Raw genomic sequence first — 23197 nt, forward strand, 5'->3', positions numbered from 1 at the left:
TGGCACTGCATTTATTATTTTCCTCTCACACCACACATGGCATATACATTTCCCACCATGGGGGAGATGTCCCCTAAAGGGGGGGGGTCCTAATATATCTATGTATGGCAGGAACCACACACACTTGGCACTGTTAACCAGCTCTAAAGTGTCCAACGTCCTACAAGCTCTCATTCCACCACAGCAAAAAGGCTAGGGGGAAGGCGAAAAAGTTCGGGATGACCCTGCAGGCAGGGCCAGGTCCCACACATCTACTGCTGGTATAGCTGTTTTATAGCATCTCACACTCGCCCCAATGTCATTTCTGCATCTCCCACTAAAGTAATTGGTTCTGGTGTCCTTGGTTTTAACTATCCTTCACCCACAGTAGCAACTGCAGTTCAAGCACACTGAACAATGTTGAAGGCTATCCTTATGTCTCTCTTAGGTTTCAGCATTATTTCCATCTTCTATAGTACCTACCTTTAACTACGGCTGGGTGGTAAGATGTGTGGTTTCTATTGTGGTCACTGCCACTTTCTTTCTTTTTTTTTAGTTTTATGTAGCACAAACTCGACCCAAAGGTATTAGGGTGCTTTATTTGAGCACCAGTTGCCTTACAGAGTGACACATTATTTTGTTAGGAAGGGGGAGATTTAGTAATTTGCTCAGAACCTCAGGATGTTGACCGTCCCTGCTCAGACTTGAACCCGGTTCCCCACCTTCGAGGTCGACGCTCTAGCCATGAGGCCATATCCCCTCACTTAGCCATGCAGCTCTCATTGCTTATCAACTATGGCTCAGACTCCCTAAACAAACCCAAGAGTGGAAAAATATAAGTATAAAAAAGATAAGCAAGCTAAAACAAAAGGAAAGGTTGGTGGTACCAAAGTAGACATCAAAACAATATCCAGGTAAGCCGGAAAAAAGATCAAGGAGAGTGAAAGGAAAGGTACAAAGAGGATTAAAAGAGAAGAAAAGAGAAAAACTAAAAGATTACGAATATCGGAAAGGGGAGAAAAAATAAAAAGGGACTTAGAGAAAAAAGTAAATCAAGAGCATGTGATTTTGTAAATAAGGAATATTGATTTGAGAAGAATAAAACAAAAATGAGTGATTTGAGACAGGGGGAGCAAAAAGGGAACCAAAGATGAAAGAGAACAAAATCAGTGAGTAAGTAGCAGAAAAGGGAGATTAGAGGGAAATACAAAAGAAAAGAAAAGAAAAATTAGGGGTGAGGGCGAGAGCAAAGTAAAAAAAAGTAGGAATAAAGAGTGGGAAAACTGAAATAAGGAGAGAATAATAAGTTGAGAGAAATGAAACTCAAAAACTAAGTAAATGGGGTTTCTCTGAACAGGCTGTTCGGGCACTATCTGTCGGTGGTAGTGGCCGCTCCAAGCTCCACTTTCAGACATTGTTAACGACAGAATTCAAGAGCTGATGGAATATTTAAATGCACACATTCTGCTGTGCTGCACAAGTTAGGTTGGATAACTGAGGGAGAGATAGCAGGTGTCCCACAGATTTGAGTTACCCTGCAAGAGATGCGATTCGGGCACATCCTTTGCGAGCACCCCCTCGGCCATTACCATTACCATTTTGCAGACCCTTTACCAAATGTTCCAAGATTCCTGCCAGAAGTTGTGGGGACTGTCAGCATGAAATCCTGAGGACATTCAATTGCTGCTCTAGATTCAAAAATTGGGACTTAAGTAGGAGTACCTCAAAATACATCTTGTGGACCCAACACACACACCCTCATACAGATCCATGCGCATTGTCTCTTAATGCGGTGCATTGTTCTACCACGTCTTCTGCAGCAGGCAGAATATACTCCAGAATGAGGAGGCAAAGTTCTATGACGTCATGGTGATCCTTCAGAAATTTGAGCCACTTACCACTGGCTGGCAGGTATCATTGGGTCCTTGTGTGTATATATGGCTGTCTGATCCTACGTTTAGGTGTTGGAAATATGACTGCTGATAGCAATTGGAGTATATGCTCAGAGTCAACATCGTTCAATATCTATAACGCAATCTACTTATGTACATACTGAGCAGATGGTAAATGCCAATGCAGAACCCTGATTGGCTGGTGTGCTTGACAGTGGAGAGCTGTAGGAAATAAAACCTTGTGTAGGAAGATGGCATCTACGGACATGTGCAATTTGGCCCCACATGAGGCAAGATCATATTAGGCAATCAGGGGCGGCTCCTCCATTTGAGCGGAGGAGCGTCGCCCCACAAGTCCCAGAGCTGAAAAATAAAATGTAATAACGCTTATTTATTACCGTTTCCTTTTTCAGCCACCCATCCCTAACCAAATGTCAAGATCAGATGAGGCTTGTGTTGCTGAGTGTCAGTAGCAGGGAGCTGTGAGCTTTAAAATGTGAATGTCTGTTTGACTGGCTGTCTTGGTACGGCCAGCCAGAAATGCATATTTTAAAGCTCTCTAACCTATCTGTTTTAGACAGCTGGGTTAGAGAAAGTGCAGGCCTTCAGTGCTCTTAGGAATGCTGAGGGTGCCTGCTCTATCCAATCCTTTTGGTGCTTTCATGCTGTGAAAGCAGCGCCAGGATTGGGTACTGAAATTTCCTGCACCCGGAGTTTCCTGGAAGACTCCCAAGGAAGGAGGAAATCTCAGTGCGGAGGTAAGTGTATTTCTTTTATTTATTTGTTTGTTTTTGTGACCCCAACACCCTCGTACAAGCCAGCCACCACTGGAAGCAATAGTAGGAATATGCAAGAAGGAGTCGTCATTAAACAAATTCCAGAAAAGAGAGCAAGGCTGAGGAGTCCAATAAAAAAGAAAATGTCCTGAAAAAAAGAAGAAGCCCATTGACTGTTCCGATAGAAGTTATAGCGCTCAAAGTGGATCATCCTACTTTAGATAGAAATGTACCATACAGACTGGTAAGCCAAATGGCAAACTTGATAAAAACAGGTTGAAGAAAAAAACTACCTGACAAAATGCTTTAAGAGGTAACAGCGCTGGAAGATGGTCTACCCACTTGGACACTCTGCCATATGTCTGCGGTCGTTTAGTGAATTGCATAACTTTTTTCATTCACAAATAGACTAAAAACATAGGAGCATCTAATCTCAGGTGTCTCTTCCGCTATTACAGGGCTCTTCGACCTCCAATAGCCTCAACAGATGAGGAAGGCTTCTTAAAAAGGATCAAAAATTACAATGGTTCTATAGGGTATTTTTAGGGTTGAGTGTATCTGAACAGCAAAGTAAGAACTTGAACTTTCAATAAGAAATTAAGCATATCCTAATCAGTTGACTCACTGCTGCTCTAATAAAGATATCAATGGTTTCCTGGATGCAGTGGCAGCTGGTTGTCTTTGAAAGTGGTGAAGTAAAATGCTTACACTGAACTCCAGTGAGCGAGTCTGACTTCTTGTGGGGACTTTTTGGTAGGGTTTTTTACCCTGAAAATGGTTTTAAAAAGTGGGTTAAATAGTGCATTTTAAAGCAAAAAAAAAAACATAGGTTCTATAGGATATATGAAATATTCCAGTACTTTTATGGTCTGCCTCAGCCCAGCTCAGTGATCCTCCTGTCAGCTTCAGAGGCAGCTGGTGATCTGAAGCTGACACTGGTGGCCTGACATGCACACTGCAGTGTTTCTGAAAAACCATAGTGCCACGAACACTGATAATGAAAATGTAGAGAAAATATGAGCAGTGGCCAGGGACAAAATGTGGCGACTAATAGGTGGCAGGCATTGACACTAATTGGTCCTAACAATTGCTTCTGCAGAAAATTAAGGTAGCCTCTACTTTGTATTAAAGTGCTGATGCCTCCAAGCAAGCTAAGCAAGTGAGCTGAACCCTCAATAGAACAGCTTCCTTGTCTCTTCCATCCATGCACCTATCTATTCATTCTTTCACCCTTCCATCCACCTACTGGTATCCACAATTTCACCTTTAGATTCTGTCATCTATTCATTCTTTCATCATCATTCAATATTTACCCATTCTATCCATTTATCCATCCATCTATCCATTCAATTTGCCATCCATATATGATGCCATCCTTCTGCCCATCCATACAGTCATAAAACCAACCATCCATTCTGCCACCCATCGATCCATTCACTCTGCCATCCATTCTCTTTGCCATCCATCCTCCACTCTGTTATCTTACCATCACCTCTGGCATTCATCGATCAACTGCCATCCTTTCATCAATTCATAAACTGTTCCATTCATCCACTCGGCCATCCATCAGCCTACACTGCCATCCGGCAGAACTTCATGTCTAACTGATTGCTGTATCATTAGGCAGGTAGTGTACTGACAGATCCCTTCCTATACCAAACGCAATCACCCTCCATTAGCTCAGTAGCTCCTGTGCTCTCCTGTGCTCTGCTCATCGATTTTTCTCCTCGCGTTCTGCCACACAATGCGGCCGGAGCCGGTAATCATTTCTCAACGGGGCCGGAGCTGCCAAGCATTTCTCAACGCGGCCAGAGTCGCTGGGCATCTCTTCTCGCTGCTGGAGCAGCCAAACGATTCCCAACGCGGCCAGAGCCGCTAAACATCTCTTCTCGCTGCTGGAGCCGCCAGGCATTTCTCAATGCAGCCAGAGCCGCTGGGCATCTCTTCTCGCTGCTGGAGCCGCCAAACGATTCCCAACACGGCCAGAGCCGATAAACATCTCTTCTCGCTGCTGGAGCCGCCAGGCATTTCTCAACGCGGCCGGAGCTGGCAGGCATTTCTCAACGTGGCTAGGAGATGCCAAACATTTCTCAAACGCGGCCGGAGCCGTCAAACATCTCTCCTAGCGGCCAGAGGCACGCGCTGCCATACAATGCGGCAGAGCCGCCAAACATTTCCCCTCGCTGCTGAAGCCGTGCGCTGCCATTCAACTCAGCCAGAGCCACTAAAACATTTCTCCTCGCAGCTGGAGCTGGCGCTGCCACACAACGTGGCCAGAGCACCAGAGCAGTTGTGAGTTCCTTTTGGGTACTCACCTCACCCTTCTATTGACAACCGTACACCCTGGTGGGAAATTTATGTCCCAGGGTGGAACACGAACATTCCCAGGTATTATGAGGGGGTGGCATTGATCCAACTCAGCGCATAACGCGCAGCCTCTTCCCCCACAGCATGAGCCCAGGCCACTCCAAGTCTGTCTGAGCCCGTCAGAGTGGCTGGGCCACTCCCCTGAGAATCAATCCACCACGAGGCGCAACTGGAACACTCCCATCGAGTGGAAAGGGGTGAAACTGCAGACAGGGTATCAAGTTGGAAGCTGGGAATCTCTTTAAGTTTCTGTCATGTGTTTTCTGTCTTTTTTGACTTTTCGAAATTGCAATCTGAGATCTGGGCGTGTGAGAGGTTACGTGCAACCGTCCTTTCAAGAACAGCTACAAAAAAAGGCGAAGAGCGGCTAGGAAAAAACTAACCCATTCTAAAAAAAGAAATCCCCAAGAGATGATTGATATAGGTGATGAGAGTGTATCAGAAAGAACTGTGCTGAGCTCAAACTTAAGCCTGTGGGCCCCTGTGAAGTGTTTGGGGTTAAACAGTACCCCATTCTCTATAGGAGGAGGGCCAAATTATTCTCAGCTTCGCTTTAAGGATTTCTTTATGCAGAAAGGTGCCGGCAAGCATAAGAATAATGGTGATCTCAACTTATCCCTCAATCTACCCCGCGTACCGGAAACTGTGAATAAATACCAAGCAGAATTCAAGGGCTTTATACCGTTGGTGGAGCTGAGTGTTAGTGGGCATCAATAACTTATCCCTATACAATCAACACAACAAGTTCAAGTATGCCAAGATGCATCTGTGGCAAAAAACTCAACGCATAAAATGGTAGCTAATGCCCAAGTCCATGCTGTTCCAACTAACGTGTTCATAAAGGAGGAGTTTCATTTGAAGACATGGCCTGGTGAAAAGGCTGATCAATCAGCGGTTACTTCTTTGGACGTATTAATCTCTCCTATGCCCCTGAATGCTAGTGATGCATCTGTTATGTTAAGAGTGCCAAGACCTTTTCACTATTGGGATGCCCGTGTTTGGGGCTGATTATAAGGGTGAGTCCTTAGGAATGCCGATTTTAGAGATAAATGATAAGAATATGTTACGTTTATTTGGTGTAGATAAATGTGGCGATGATCTGGTACCGGTCCAGTTATTGGATGACCGGGCAATTTTAACTCTGGTAAAAATGGATAATAAGATCAACCCTCAGGGCGTTCAGATCCAAGATCAAGCTGATTTTTTTTTTTTATTGAATATTGTAAATCCTATTCCCAGTCAGCCTGATAACTCACTGAGCCCTGCGCATCATTTCGTTTTTGGATAAATATGACGTTTCAACTAATGCTGATGGTCATGTTATAAATAACAAAAATACTGCTGACATGGGTGTATGGAAAAGTTTGCTCAAAACCATTAATGTTATAATGGGTGCACTTGACTTTCATTCAAATAAACTTGAAATTCAGGTTGATCTATTAAACACTTTAGCGGTCTATGTGGCCGGTATTGACTCGAAATTACAAAACCTGACAGGTTTGGTGGTAAAAGCCCAGGCTGAGGTTAATGATCAACTGATAAGATGTACATGTTCTCACATGTTGGACAAAATGGCTGAGCTCCCATAAATCGTAGGTACTCTTATGAAAGAAGTTAAAAAAAACAGCAGGGAAATCAGTTTTGGATAAAAATCTGGTCTGTACAAAGGACGGGAATGATAGCTCATATTTTGAAAGCAAGAAGTCTCAAGATGTTGAGGTGAATGTGGGTTGTGACAATTTGGGTAAGCAGAAGGAGGTTGACGGGGAGGCCGTGGTCAGTAAGTGTCTAGATGTAAATGTAGAGGATGGTGAGGTCTCTAATGGACCTAAGAAAGGTAAGCCAATATCCATAGCTAAACCCCCGAGTATAAGCCCAGGGGATGGTTTAATTAATTGTCCTCCGCTATCTAAACGGTCAAGGAAAAGGATGTGGAAAGAGTGAAATAAGGTCAGAAGTGCAGTTGCATTAGCAGCTATTACAGTAAAGTCCAGGGATGATTATCCCATATTTAAACCGGCTGTTAAGAAATGCCCACCACAGGTCACAGTAGTAGTAGATGGAGATCCTTCTGTTGCTCTGCCGTTTCCTATAAGGGTCTGTGACCAGGGACCAATGAATGGCAAAAACATTGATGTTCTTAAATGTAAATGTACAGGAATTTATATAGCGCAAATCACCGAGCAGTTTCTAAGCGCTTGCTTAGGGAACCCGTCCTGGTATTCCCCTGTGAGATAACCCCGGCAGGGTATCCACAAGGTGAAAGCCAGGCATCCCACCGCGAGGGGCCGTTGTGGAGATTAAGCAAGCTATTGCCCAGAGTCGCAGAGTGTGAACCCGTGAATCGAGTAGGCACCGGAGCTAGAATTGTCGAGTCCATGGACATTTTAGGACTCAAGACCCCGCCGAGCCGGGAATTGAACCCTGGTCCCGGGCTGACCTCTGCTTCCAGGTCTGCCTCCTCTAGCCAGTGAGCCACACTTCTCCACAATCAAATGATATAATAAAATCAGATTTGGAAAATACAGAATGTGTGACAAAACTGGTTAATGAACCCCAGGGGTTAGGTCCTTTTCTTAAAGACTATGCTGTGGATATTCGGAATCGGTTAGGTAAGGTAGAAACGCTAGAACCTATCATTGGCCAGTGTCAACCCCCAGTACAATGGTTTCCTGAATCTATCGTATCTAAAGAAATTAACTCAGGTTTACTAAGCCCCCTATGTGGCAGACAGGAGCATAGTAGTAATAATGGGGACACCAAACTAGTAATGCACCCGTTGTATGAATATCAGGGAACCCATGATAGCCTTAACCGAGGTTTACTATTGAAAATTATTTCAACTGTGCCTGATTTAGCATTTATTAAATCTTCTGATTTGGTGTCAGTCCAATTTAGACAGATTCAGCACAATACTCCTTGTGAGTCTACTATTACCACTTGGTCATCAAGTGATATTGTTACTAAGATTTTAGGATCTAGGTTGAATTTTATGGACTGTGGAATCAAGGTTGAGATTTGGAACTGTGTACAATATCCCCCGATCTTGAAGTTATTGGCCCTTAAGATGGATATGGGTTGTAAAATTAATGAAGGTACTAAGTTAAATCCGGTGCTTAGAGGTGCAGTAGGCTCAACAAATAATCAATGCAATCTTGCAGTTCTGGTTTGTTGATTACCGATCCTCAGTCAGGGGGTCGCCTTTGCGAGTGGTTACCCAAAAACAATATGAGAATGGAGGATTGGTCTTGGTTGCCAGCATCACTGGCAAAGGTGCCCCGAATAGACAGGAATTGAGCAACCGGTGTTACTGAAGATAAAATAAATGAAATTAGTCCATGCTCCTGGAATGTCCACGGTTTGCTTCATTTATTGTCTGATCCAGATTCAATATCTTTTTTAAACTCATTTCAATTTTTATTATTACAAGAAACATGGTGTGAACAAATGACCCCTTTGTCAGGATTTAATGAATATAGTATTCCGGCAGTAAAATCCAATAAATTTGGCCAAGCAAAATGTGGATTGTCGTGTTATATCGCGGCTAATTTAAATCTAACTGGAAGTGGTAACCTTTATTATGGGTTTGCTTGCAATTCCTTGTGGTAAATACCTCTGAACTAAGGTTCGTTTTTCTTAACATATATCCGAGTGCAAGTAAAGATAAGTCTGCTCAGTTGTATATCCTTCGGAATATACTGAGTGTTTTAATACTTCAATACCCGGATGCTGGTCTAATAGTATCGGAAGATTTTAATTTGCAATTATTTCGGTACTCAGAATATAACTTTACTTCAGGAGGTTTAGCTAAGGATTGTTGTGATATTATGTCAGAGGCTGGAACTAGCCAGTTAAAAGAAAAATCTGGACCAATTTCCACATTGAAGAACCCTAAGCAAGGTTCAATCATCGATTATACATTTATTTTGGACAATATGAGATCTCATGTGTCTGAATATAAGGTAATCGGCTGGCGAGAAAGTGATCACAACCCCCAGGTTGTAAAATTAAATTTTTTGGTAGAGTCTTTAAAAATCTAAGGATCTTCCCAATTAGGCATGTTCGGCATACAACCTGAGGAGGCTGGTTTTGAATCTAGACTAAAAGGAGTATATTATGAAAACAGCTGAGGCATTGATTATGGAAAGTAATCAGGGCACCCAGGGTGATATGAATATGATTATTAAATGGGATTTTATCACAGAGTCCATCGTGGGGAAATATTCTACTGGTAAGATCAGGAAAATGAATATCAATCTGAATATACATAAAAAATGTTTTTCCCCCAAATTATTATGCTTAAGAAAAGTACTCAATAGAGCTGTTTGTGAGGCATATGCCCGTAGCTTTTGTCAGACCTACACAGTGTATAAAGAAAACCTGAAGGAACTTAAGAATACCTATAAACAAGAAATATGGAAAGCAAAACTTAAATATCAAACGGGGATCTGGAATAGCTTATTATCTGCCACTAAGCAAAATAACTTAAACAAACTTTGGGGGGTTATTAATAACCTCGAATGGGGTGGCTGTAGGGCTTTTTCTGTAAATATTCCCGAACCCAGTTGGGTAATGTTTATATCCAATTTGTATGGTGTATCGGCTGGGGCGGGAAAAATCTCAAATAGGTTGGCTTCAGGTGAGGTAAATAATATATCATCGATTTATGCGGGCAATGAAGAGTGCCCCGATCTGAACCCTAATGATCATGACATTGATTCTAGTCCTGATCCAAATCTTGATTTAGTAATTCCAAGCTGGGGGAGGACTTGCTGTAGAGGCAAGATGGCGGCCGTGGTGAAGGCTGTGTGAGCAGCCCTATCCCTTGCTCCGAGTACCCTGGAGTGGAAGGAGGAGATTTCTGGGCTCTGACTGACTGATAGCGTCGCATGCTGGAGAAAATCTCTTACCGGCGCTTCTTTTGAAAAGGTGCAGGCTTGATTCGAATGACCTCAGACCAGCTCCGGTGATTTCCTACGACTTGTGTAGCTGTGGAGTTCTATCTGTCTATTTTCGTCAGAGGCAGTGCATCCAGCGGCTCCGTGAGGTTTTTTTTGTGGAGACTCTCGCCTGCTCACGACTTGGCTGCTACAGCTGCTCCGAATGCTGGCTGACCTTTTCCGCATTCAGCGGCGTGCCCCGCTCTGGCGTGTAACAGTGTATCTGCTCTGGGCTCAGAGCAGCGTCTATCCCGGACGCGGGGGGTCCCGCAAAAAGAAGATGCAGCCCCAAGCTCTGGCTGGAACCCGTAGCCATAAACCGAGTGAAATTGCTGGAAACACCGTAGGAGGTAACGTTAACGGTAACCGTGATGGTGGCAGTGGCCCCAGCACGGAGAAAAGAACAACTATTCCCAGCAAGACTCCCGGTAAGATTGTATCCAGAGTGGGGAGAAATATACAGAAGGGGAATGCACAACCTCAGAAACCTGTTGAAAAGCCGGCGGGCGCAGGTGTGAAAGGTATCCTCTCTTTGACGCTTCCTGAATTTTTCGAGAAACAATTAGTAAAGAGAAAAAATGAGGAAACCTCTCAGTCTAAAGAAATTGAGCTACTGACAAACCAGGCTCTAGATAGTGCGAACTGCTGCACTGTGGGAGATGGAGTCCCGGAAACTCTGGGAGACATACAGGAAATACAGGAGACTGGTAAAGAGTTAAGCCCCTTATTAGTGACTGAAAGTACTTCGAGAGTAGAAGTGTTACCCCCCCAGGAATTGCCGGAAAACTTTTACTCTCTTTCTGATTTTTCTACAGATGAGAACACAAATATCAGTAAAGACTGGGGTGATTATAGTAACGAGAGTAGCTCAGTAGAGGGGGAGTTTAGCAGCAGCCTAGCTACTCCGAACATCTCTGCTTCTACGGTTAGGAGACGAAAAAAGAGGGGCTCTCAACGGGCTGTGAGTAAAGAGAGTGAATCTAACCTATTGGAGGTGGCTGAAGGTGCGTTCTCTAAAGTAAATCCTCAGGAAATGACTAGTACTTCTAAAACCCTTGAGGGCAACGATCAGGCTGCTAATGTTATAGTCAACCCCTTAATGACAATCCCAAGGAAATTACTTTGATAACTATTTATAACACTATGATGAGTCATAGGGCCGAAAGCAAAGCAGAAAACCAGCGTACTCAGGCGACGTGTTCATAGGTAAAAAACGCAGTTCGCAGAGCCATCAAATTGTGCACAGAGACAGCTGATAGAGTCACGGAGGCAGAGGCGAGGATATCTGCTCTCGAGGATGAGACTGCAGTGCAAAAGCAAGAAGTCGCTAACATTAAGGCCCACAGAGATGACATTTCTGATAAACTGGCAAGCTTGGAGAACCAGGCACGTAGAAACAATTTGCGTTTTTTGGGTGTACCCGAGAAAAAAGAAGGGGCTGATGTCAGGGGTTTCATCATCGGGCTACTAAAGAGTGCCTTCCCTGAATTGACGACGTGGGACTGGTCTAAGGAAGTGCAAGGCGCACATAGATTTCCTTTCGTAATTAGGAAACCACGACAAGGTCAAGAGGCATATCCCAGGGCCATTTTGGTTTCCTTTAATAACTTTCTTGCCAGGGAAGCAATTTTCTCATTAGCAAGACCTGATAAAAAAGCTGAAGGCATGAACTGCCAGTTTTTCGTCAGACTTGATTACTGTCAGACCACTGTGTCTCAACAATGGCAACTACGCCAACTTATTCCAGACTTCCAGAAGAAGGGAGCCACAGTGTTCTTGCAAAATCCGGCTAAATTGAAGATCATACTTAAGGGTCAGACGAAATTTTTTCTTTCGGAAATTAAAGCCAAGGAATATTTGGACACTTTATGATGCTCTATGACATAATGCATATTTTTTGAGTTGTCTAAGCTGTTGTATTAGAGTATTCTAGGAAGATCAATGTGTATCTCTTTCTCTTTTGTGTTTTCAAAGAGACTTCATATGTATGAACCGTTCTCTTTCTACTCCGGGAGGGGTCTCTAGGGCAGGGGACACGGTACTCCATCTGATCCAGGAACTGGTAGTTCCTGAGCCTCATACGTTGGGGAGGGTGGGGGGGGTTCTGGTTGGGTGGGGGGTGGTGGGGTTGGGGATGGGGCTGGTGGTGGGGGTGTAAGGCAGAGGTAGTTACTAGTGTGTGGACATCAACACATATATTACGTTTGGTTGATTCTTTTGGTCCTTTTTGGCTATTGTTACAGGATGGATTAGAAAATAAAATTTTGTACCTTGAATATTAATGGCCTTAATGACCCGAAAAAAGTAGGGGTTCTCCGCAGAATAATACAATTTTTAGGTGTCGATTTCTTGTGTATACAAGAAACCCACGTTCCTTGGGATAAACGAGCCCTTTTAAAAAATCTCGGGCTTGAACTCTTAGTCACCTCTAAACAAATGGGTGTTAAAAGTGGCATTGCAATCTGTATGAAGAAAGGGGTGGGGGGATGCCTCAGAACTCTAGCGGATAAATGGGGAAGATGGGGCCTTGTCGAACTAGTTGTGGAAGGACATAAATTTACAGTTTGTTGTATTTATGGTCCCAATCTGGACGATAATGAAGTTTTTAACATTGTTAATGCAGAAATTTCAACCTGGCCACAGCCCATAATAAGCGAATTGGAATATTAGGTCTGAGAGGAAATATTGTGGTCGTAAAATGAGGACTTATAGAGCTCTAAGAGAACTAGTACTAGGAAACGGGCTAGTGGATGCATGGTATAAACTACAAGCTAATGACCCTGGTTATACTTTTTTTTCGATCCCTCATCGAAAGTTTGTCCGTTTAGATTATTTTTTTGTTTCTTCTTCATTTATGGAGAACGTGAAGATCGAGGTGTTACCACAATTGGTCTCCGACCATAATCCAGTTATAATGGAATCATCTTTACCCTCTAAATGTGTAAGACCTAATATACAGTGGTCATTTCAGAGAAATCTACTACTTGATGAAGAATATCTTCAATTTATGGCTGGAATAATTATGGATTTTTTTGAACGGAACAATGGGACGGCTTCAATACAAGTTGTCTGGGATACCTTTAAATCTATTGTTCGTGGGGAAACAATCAGTTACTCCAATTTCAGACGTAAGAAGAACCAAGCTGATTTTAAAGATAAATTAGATAAAGTCTGGGAGGCTGAAGTTAATCTCGCTTTTGCCCTTAGAGACAGGCAAGGTTCGGATGAGGCCCAGCGACGTCTAGTGATCGAGCGGTCCATTTTGTACTCATATGTTGCAGACCAGGTAGCGGTCAAATATAAACAACATAGAGCTGAGTGCTATGAATATAGTGAGCAGACAGGGAGGATCTTAGCTCAACGGCTCAGACAGAAAGCAACGCTAAATGAAATAATGGGAATTAAAGACTTAGACGGAGTATTTCAGTAGGGATTCTAAAGCATTCAGTAGTTTCTATAAGGTATTATATAACGATGCCAATAACGAAATTAATAAAGATAGTGATCCAGTGGACTATTTGAGGTATATTGAAAATACACCGATGATCGAAGATGACAGATCTCTTTTATCAGCTCCTATTATATGGGAGGAGATTGAGAATGCAATTCTCAGTCTTGACGTTGGGAAAGCAATGAGGCCAGACCAAATCCCTCTTGAATTTTATCGTACCTATAGGAACATGCTTAAACCAGAGCTACTTAAGATATTCCATCAAGCTTTCCAAGGGAACCCACCTAGCTCATGGTGCTTGGCCACAATCGTAGTTTTTAGTAAGAAAGGTAAGGATCCCAAAGAACTAGGTTCATACCGACCAATATCCCTCATCACAGCAGATAGTAAGATTTTTTCTAAAATTTTGGCCAATAGATTAAATAATATGATGCCTGATTTAGTATCTAAGATTCAGCATGGCTTTATCAAGAATAGAGACACGACAGATCATATAAGGCGTGTCATTTCTTTGTTAGACTGGGCGCAGGCCACGGAATCTCCAGTCGGGGTTATTCTGCTGGATGCTGAAAAAGCTTTTGACAGGGTTGACTGGAGATTCCTGTGGTCTGTTCTGGCTTGGAAGGGCCTTCCGCTAGAGTTTATTATGGCCATACAGGCGCTTTACTTCAGCCCTAAAGGAGCGATTCGTATAGGTACAGAAATCTCTGATTTTTTTTCGATCACTAGGGGGGCAAGGCAGGGCTGTCCCTGCTCCCCTTTATTATTTGCACTCTATATAGAACCATATTTGAATAAACTTATTAAAGAGACAGGGATTCCACCAGTAAAAGTGCAAAATGCTGATCACAAGGTCTTCGCCTACGCAGACGATGTTGCCATTGTGACTTCAGATACTGCTTTAGCTATACCTAAAATTATAGAAATGGCACAGGAGTTTGGTTTATTATCAGGTTATAAGCTTAACATCTCTAAAACTCAAATTCTACACTCATCTGCCGGTCAACCGACAGGTATAGCTTTAGCTCCTACAGGTACATACCTTGGAGTAACCCTGGGCGAAGCACTACGCTACGCTCGCGGAGTTTGCGAAGTTTTCGCAACTTCGCACTACGCGAGCTGCACGTAGCACAGTGCGAACATGCGTAGTGCAGCGTAGCGTAGTGCAGCGGTCATTTTTTGCTTGTTCGCGGTCCTGAACGTCATGTTCGCGGCCGCGAGCAAGCAAAATGGCATCCCTGGGGAGATTCTCAACGCGAGGAGGTCAGGTTTCTCATTGTGAGTGGTTGCGCATGCTCGCGACCGCTCTCAATGAGAAACTACCTGTTCGCGTTGAGAAAGCTGCCGCTCGAGTAATAATCTACTCGAGCAGCAGAAAACTACAGCTCGCACTGTGCAAGATGCCGTTTTCAATGCTTGCACAGTGCCAGATGCTTGTCCGCACTGTGCAATCATTGAAAACGCATCTTGCACAGTGCGAACATGCTACTACGCAGCTCGCGTAGTGCTACGTGAAGTTCGCGTATTGCGAAGTGCACTTCGTGTAGCTTCGCGTAGCGCTACTACGCGAACTACGCCCAGGGTTACCTTGGAGTAACTATTTCGGCTAAGGTGGAGGACATAGTTGGGTTAAATTTGGATTCATTATTAATTTCTACAAATAGGACATTAGAAAGGCTAAATAATTTGCACTTGTCACTTTATGGCCGTACAAATGTGGTGAAAATGTTGATTTTTCCGAAATATCTTTATTTTTTTCGCACTATACCACTTCTTTTTCCTTCTTCCCTTTTTAACAAAATTGATCGAATGGTATCTAGGTTTTTATGGGGCTACCATCGTACCAGAAGATCTTTAAAGTGGTGTATTTTGCCGAAACTGCGTGGCGGCCTGGGGGTACCGAGCTTTCGCCTTTATTATTGGGCAGTTACACTTAAACTTATGGGGATTCTATTATTTCATGATTTCAGTCTAGAAACATCCATGACACCATCCATATATGAAATGCTGTTGGGGGAGGAGGTCAGACAATGTTTGGTGAAATTTTTTGAACCAAGCTATTATAAAAAAAACAAATTTAAGATAATGATATCAGTATTTCAGATATGGAAACAAATAAATAAGAAGTTTCACCTTTTACCAAAGCTCAATTATTATACGCCGCTTTATGGGAATAGTCCTCTTTCTGGGATCTTTGCGGATTCCGCTATGCATCGGTGGCAAACCCCGCAGGTTTATCTGTTGGGGCAATTATATCAAAATGGTTCTCTTGCTTCATTTGCAGAATTACAGGAAAAGTTTGGACTTATAAGGGGTGATTTCTTTAAATTTTTGCAGATCCGTAGCTTTCTGGAAACCAACAATCTATTATATACTGATTTAATGCAGACAAAAGATGTTTTAGGGAGTTGTAGAAAGAAAAATCGAATCGGTGTCGTTTATCAACTGCTGTTAGACAGGATGCAAGATGATTTAGTCTTTTATGCGGAGAAGTGGCAAAAAAGCTTGGGAATCAAGGAAATAGATGTCTCTAGGGCTTTTGAGATATGTAATAGGGTCTTAGTTAATGGCTCTCTTAAAAGCCAGCATTTTATGTCTGCTTTGGATTTGTATTATACACCGTCAAAACTCGCTAAATGGAAAGCACTTAAAGGTACAAACTGCAGTCGTTGTGGGCTCTTTGCTGCTGATCTAAACCATATGTTTTTTTGCTGCCCTAGGTTGATGCAATTTGTATCTAAAGTTCAAGAATTTCTAAATATTGTGATGAAAACTAATGTGATTTTATCATCTGCACTTATAATTTTTGGAATCCAAATTGAATCTGAAGTGCTGTCGGCAGCTGAAGAAGGTTTTCTATTTATAACTATGGCTGTATTTCGATCTTGCATAACCTCACGGTGGCTAGATAAGGACCCCCCAACTTTTAGTCATTGGCAATCTAAATTGTTAAATATATATAGGATGGAAAAGGCTGTTTATAAATTTAAGGGACGGAGAAGAAAGATTTTTGCTCAAAAATTATGGTCCCCGATTGAAACTTGGATCTGAAAAAGCTATTGATGCAATAAATGTCAGTCATTTGATTATGGGATACGGAGGGAGGGGCCTCCCCTTAGTAGAAGTATTCTAATGAATTTGTATGTGCCTTAGTGTTTTATTAGGCATTATTAATTGGGTTTTTTCTCTTCCTTTTCTTTCTTTTTCTTTATTTATTGTTGCAATTGTATTTGTAAATGTAACTTACCTCTGCCACAAAAAACTAATAAAAATATTTTTTTTTTAAATAGAAATTCCAAGCTGTACTAAGTCAGAAGGTAAAATGTTTGACTGGGATGAACTCATTGGTGTATTCAACCCACAATCTATCGTGGCTGGCCAGACATTGTGCAAGTTAGATAGTCCACGAAAATTATGAATCCATTTTCTTACAGCAAGGTTATCTAAGTGATGCGGTAACATATATATACCGGGACAGAGATTCCTTTGCAAAATTATTTTCATCCTTTTTTTTCTGGAATCAACTTAATTTTAAATCTGTAAATGATGCACATTATGAAGTATATATCAATTCACAAAAGTTACAATCAATAGTCGTTCAGCAAACGTACCTTCAGAGTTTGGGTCCAAGGGCATCAAAGTGCAAGTGCCAAAGTCGGACACGTTGGTTGAAGGGGGCAACTCCAGAAGAACGTTACATTCAACTGTGCACAAAGGAAAATTAGTTGTTACACCTGCGCACAGAAGACATAGTCAGAACTCCAAAGACATGCAACTGGTAACACATTCCTTGTCCTGTACTAAGACTATGGGGCATATGTATCATCCAAATTATTTAGCCGCAAACGCAAGCAGCGTTTGCGACCAAAAATTCGGAAAATGCGGTGTATGAGTAAAATCGCATTGCAAAATTAAGGAATCGCAAAATTTGCGATTCCTTAATTTTGTGTCAGCATTTAAGGAATCGCAAATTAGGATTCCTTAAATGCTATGTATGAAGCACCCAAGTTGTGTGATTTCTCATTAAGAAATCGCAAATTACCACCAACTTGAAGTTGGTGGTCATTTGCAATTTCTTTCACAAATGCACTTTGTGGCATTTGTAAAGGTGCCATGTGGCGCCCATACATGCCCTTAGGGCATGTATGTGCCCCATATGCGCACACATGTACATTTCAGGGGTGCAACAGGGTGTCCTTATGACACCCTTGCACCCTTGAAATTATTCTCAATTAGCAATTCTCAAATTGCGAATCGCAAATTGAGAATAACTTCCCATTCATTCCTATGGGCCTCCTGGCCCATAGAAATGAATGGGAAAGTATTCCTTAGTTGCGATTCTCAATTTGCTAATCACAGTTAAGGAATATTAGAAATCACAAAAAAATTGTGCATTTTTTTACATACATCCCTTTTTGCAATTCTCAAATAGCGATTTCTAAACAAAATCGCTATTTGAGAATCGCAAATGAGGATGTTGATACATATGGCCCTATGCTTCTTTACTTTTTATTGTAAAATAATCATGAACCTAATTGCCTAAAATACAGAAGATTAACAGTTTGGAGCCTACCTGACATGGATTTATTATGCAATTATCACAACAAAAAAACTAACACAAAGATTTATACAAACCACAAAATGCCTATTTTGAAAATAAATAGATGTTGGTACAGAGTTTATTCTAAACCTTTCAGATCATTTTACTACATTAGAGATACAGAATTGCAACTTTTCAATCATTATCTTTGTCCCACTACTATTAGAGCAGTCTACACACCGTTTGTAAAAGAGAAATAAGCTTGGTTCATTGACCAAGTTGGGTGCAAAGTTGACATACACCATCAAAGTTAATACCAAATAATAATGTACTTCCAGTGAAATAAAAATCTGTCTGTCTGTCTATCTATCTATCTATATATGTTAGTCTTATGTTGTATATTAAAATATCCCTTCATCTCTTTATATATTTATGCAAACCTAAATACACTAAAACAAATATATATATCTCCCCGCTGTGTCCTCTCGTCTTTTCTGATGGAGGGACTTGTTTGCATACTTTCACGCGTTGGCCAGTTACGCGTGTGAGAGAGGACCCGCCCCACAAGTGACCTGCTACAAACATTGGCAAAAAAAGTAAATATGTCCAAGGTATTGGAAGTGGCAGGAACACCCTGAGGACGAGCCAAGGGCCGCTGCGGCCAGCAGTCCGTGACTTCACGGAGACGTGGGATCACTGAATCTACACGCCACGACCCATTTTTGGACTCTGCACTTGGGGTTCGGGCGTTGGGGACTTGAGGCTGCTTGCAACACCAATATTGCGGGTTTCCCTCGGCTGACATTAGCCCTCTCCCCCCTTGCTCGGCACACAAGCACTCACTGTAGCTATACATGTCTCCGTCACGGATACTTACCGGAATAATGCCTGCTGGGATTAGAAGTCCATTAATCAACGGACGACAGCTGGAGGCAATCAACTACGGAGCCAGCTTAACTCCAGATAAAGGGAGCGCCACGGAATGCCAAGGGAGGAGCGAGTGAAACCTGCAGCAACTGGGTGTCTGACGAAGGCAGGAGCCGAAATGCATTATACCTGTTGTTGCTGGTGAATTAAAGGCTGCCAAGAATCTCCCCGCTGTGTCCTCTCGTCTTTTCTGATGGAGGGACTTGTTTGCATACTTTCACGCGTTGGCCAGTTACGCGTGTGAGAGAGGACCCGCCCCACAAGTGACCTGCTACAAACATTGGCAAAAAAAGTAAATATGTCCAAGGTATTGGAAGTGGCAGGAACACCCTGAGGACGAGCCAAGGGCCGCTGCGGCCAGCAGTCCGTGACTTCACGGAGACGTGGGATCACTGAATCTACACGCCACGACCCATTTTTGGACTCTGCACTTGGGGTTCGGGCGTTGGGGACTTGAGGCTGCTTGCAACACCAATATTGCGGGTTTCCCTCGGCTGACATTAGCCCTCTCCCCCCTTGCTCGGCACACAAGCACTCACTGTAGCTATACATGTCTCCGTCACGGATACTTACCGGAATAATGCCTGCTGGGATTAGAAGTCCATTAATCAACGGACGACAGCTGGAGGCAATCAACTACGGAGCCAGCTTAACTCCAGATAAAGGGAGCGCCACGGAATGCCAAGGGAGGAGCGAGTGAAACCTGCAGCAACTGGGTGTCTGACGAAGGCAGGAGCCGAAATGCATTATACCTGTTGTTGCTGGTGAATTAAAGGCTGCCAAGAATCTCCCCGCTGTGTCCTCTCGTCTTTTCTGATGGAGGGACTTGTTTGCATACTTTCACGCGTTGGCCAGTTACGCGTGTGAGAGAGGACCCGCCCCACAAGTGACCTGCTACAAACATTGGCAAAAAAAGTAAATATGTCCAAGGTATTGGAAGTGGCAGGAACACCCTGAGGACGAGCCAAGGGCCGCTGCGGCCAGCAGTCCGTGACTTCACGGAGACGTGGGATCACTGAATCTACACGCCACGACCCATTTTTGGACTCTGCACTTGGGGTTCGGGCGTTGGGGACTTGAGGCTGCTTGCAACACCAATATTGCGGGTTTCCCTCGGCTGACATTAGCCCTCTCCCCCCTTGCTCGGCACACAAGCACTCACTGTAGCTATACATGTCTCCGTCACGGATACTTACCGGAATAATGCCTGCTGGGATTAGAAGTCCATTAATCAACGGACGACAGCTGGAGGCAATCAACTACGGAGCCAGCTTAACTCCAGATAAAGGGAGCGCCACGGAATGCCAAGGGAGGAGCGAGTGAAACCTGCAGCAACTGGGTGTCTGACGAAGGCAGGAGCCGAAATGCATTATACCTGTTGTTGCTGGTGAATTAAAGGCTGCCAAGAATCTCCCCGCTGTGTCCTCTCGTCTTTTCTGATGGAGGGACTTGTTTGCATATATATATATATATATATATATATATGAATAACCAAAGTGCACTTGTGCGTTTTGAAAGGGCACACCAAAACGCACAAGTGCCCTTTGGTTATTCATATATATATATATATATATATATATATATATATATATATATATATATATATATATATATATATATATATATATATATATATTACCTACTGGCGGTCGCCAGTAGGTATATATAGTTAGGATTTTTTCTCTATGGGATTTTTGAAAATTCTATGTCTAATAACTTTGGCGTTTGTCTACGGAATTGGCTGAAATTTTCTGGAAAATGGCACATTTTGTTTCTGAGCAGCCCCTGAAAATTGGGGGGGGGGTTCGTCCAGGGGGGGTCGAGAAAAAAGGGGGGTCCCAAAACGTGTTTTTAACATTGAGTTTTCCATAGGGCGGTTGGCCTCACTTTTAGCCCGAACGGCTGAATGGATTTGCACGAAACTTGGCAAAATTGTAGGGACTGGTAGCCCGATGTGCCTTTTGTAGGTCTCAATATATGTGCTACAGTGGATTTTGAGAGATTAATGTTTAAAAAAAGATATATATCTGTAACAGCGGACCGGGCAGCGCTCCAGTTCGCGTACTTTTCGCGCAACGGAGCTTTGTGAAGCGAAGCTGATTGGTTCTCCGGCGTCTGTAAACATTCCAAACAGTCCGTAGCGGCCGCCATCTTGTCTCTCGGTAGGATCGAGAGACAAGAGGAGGCCAAAGCGAAGGGGCAAATGACCATAAGGAGGCATAGTAGATCCTCCCTGACCTCTTAGGTTTGATGTACCATTTTGCCAAGTTTGGTGTAATTCCGTTCAGCCATTCAGGCTGTAGACGTATCTAAATGTCAATAATCGAACGGCTGAATGGATTTGCACGAAACTTGGCAAAATATTAGGGACTGGTAGCCCGATGTGCCTTTGCTAGGTCTCAATATATGTGCTCCAGTGGATTTTGAGAAATTAACGTTCAAAAAAAGATATATATCTGTAACAGCGCTCCGCTTCGCGTACTTTTCGCGTTACGGAGCTTTGCGAAGCTGATTGGTTCTCCGGCGTCTGTCAACATTACAAACAGTCCGTAGCGGCCGCCATCTTGTCTCTCGGTAGGATCGAGAGACAAGAGGAGGCCAAAGCGAAGGGGCAAATGACCATAAGGGGGCATAGTAGATCCTTCCTGACCTCTTAGGTTTGATGTACCATTTTGCCAAGTTTGGTGTAATTCCGTTCAGCCATTCAGGCTGTAGACGTATGTAAATGTCCTATGGAAAATTGCATGGGGAAAACACATTTGAAAGTGTTGAAATTTAGAACCAATTAAAATGTTACTTTGGTTTTGTATTTGTGTGTGATGAAAGTTAATTGGTTATGTATATATCTCAAATGAGAGGAAACCACAGCCATTTTGTGATACTACTGTCTGAGGTACATTTGTGAGGAATTTTTGGTGGTGAATTTCTGGTGTTTGATTTACACAGTACTAACACTTCTCCTACTTTTAAAAAGGTGAGTTGTTAATTTGTAAGGGGAACTATGTTGTACACTTGAAGATAATTTGAAAAATGTTTTCTGTTATTTATTTGCAGTCCTTCTGTTATACTAAATACTTGATAAAGTTAGTTTTATATTATGTATTACTAAAAACGATAAATGAAAGTGATTATTTTTTTCTGCAATTTACAGCAAGCAATTTCAAAATAAAATGGCTCACAATGAAGAGACCGTGGCAATTTCTTTTGCATTGTCCACTACATTGATTGAAATTGAGAGCACCAATAATGAAATATTGTCACAAGGAGGAGATGACTTGTATGATTTCATTAGATTGATTGAAATTGACAGCACCAATAATGAAATATTGTCACAAGGAGGAGATGACTTGAATGATTCCACTACATTGATTGAAATTGAGAGCACCAATAATGAAATATTGTCACGAGGAGATGACTTGAATGATTCCACTACATTGATTGAAATTGACAGCACCAATAATGAAATATTGTCACAAGGAGGAGATGACTTGAATGATTCCACTACATTGATTGAAATTGACAGCACCAATAATGAAATATTGTCACAAGGAGGAGATGACTTGAATGATTTTTTTGATCAATCTGTTGATGGCGAATTTATCGAATGTTTGGAGACCATAGAGTTACAAGAATCATCATTGCAGACTTTTAATGAGGAGATTCCAGATGAGATGATTGAAGAGGAAATTGCTGATGAGGACATGTTACTAGTTCTTTCAAATTTAGAAAATTCTGAAGAATAAATTTATATTTAGAAATCAAAAATTGTTTGAGACATTATTCATTATTATTTTTAATTTATGAGGTTCTAGCGAAGTGATTGTAGTATACAATGAGACTTATAGTATAGAGTGCAACATTTTTATGTTACATGGTAAGTTTACTCATATTTACTTCCCTTCTCCCACTATATTATCTCCAATGTGTATTTGACATCTCTTCTTCATCTCCGGCCTCCTTTCTCTCACTGTGTGTCTCTGATGCATCTTATCGCTGCTATTTTGTGTAATTACAGAAGAGAGTAAAATAAAATAGTTCGGAACGTGAAAAGGGGGCAAAGTAGAGTACCCCTCACCCCCTAGGCCTTCTCAGGCGGTCCCAAAAGGATCAGTTTCTGCTTTCCTGAGAGATTATGGTATGAGTTCCATATACCACAATAATTTGCATTACAACATGCAAGATATATATCTCCTATTACCAACTTTTGGAGATATTTGTGCTAAGCGCGAATATCTCCAAAAAGTAACACCTGCCCTGAGCAGTTCTTAGCCATGTTATCCAATGGGAGGTGGATAACATGGCTAAGAGCATTAGCTCGGTAATGC

General features: G+C 42.4%; 1 protein-coding gene across 1 annotated transcript in view; it reads right to left on the reverse strand.

Annotated features, from left to right (window-relative positions):
- The window catches only part of LOC144792151 (uncharacterized), a 426357-nt gene that overhangs the window by 317166 nt on the left and 85994 nt on the right, over positions 1-23197 (reverse strand). Inside the window, exon 2 of the mRNA XM_078667032.1 lies at positions 17017-17109. Coding sequence (XP_078523158.1) covers positions 17017-17041 — 25 coding nt within the window. The 5' untranslated portion in view covers positions 17042-17109. The remainder of the gene's footprint in view (positions 1-17016; positions 17110-23197) is intronic.

Source organism: Lissotriton helveticus, chromosome 11 (assembly GCF_964261635.1).
Source record: "Lissotriton helveticus chromosome 11, aLisHel1.1, whole genome shotgun sequence".
NCBI lineage: Eukaryota > Metazoa > Chordata > Amphibia > Caudata > Salamandridae > Lissotriton > Lissotriton helveticus.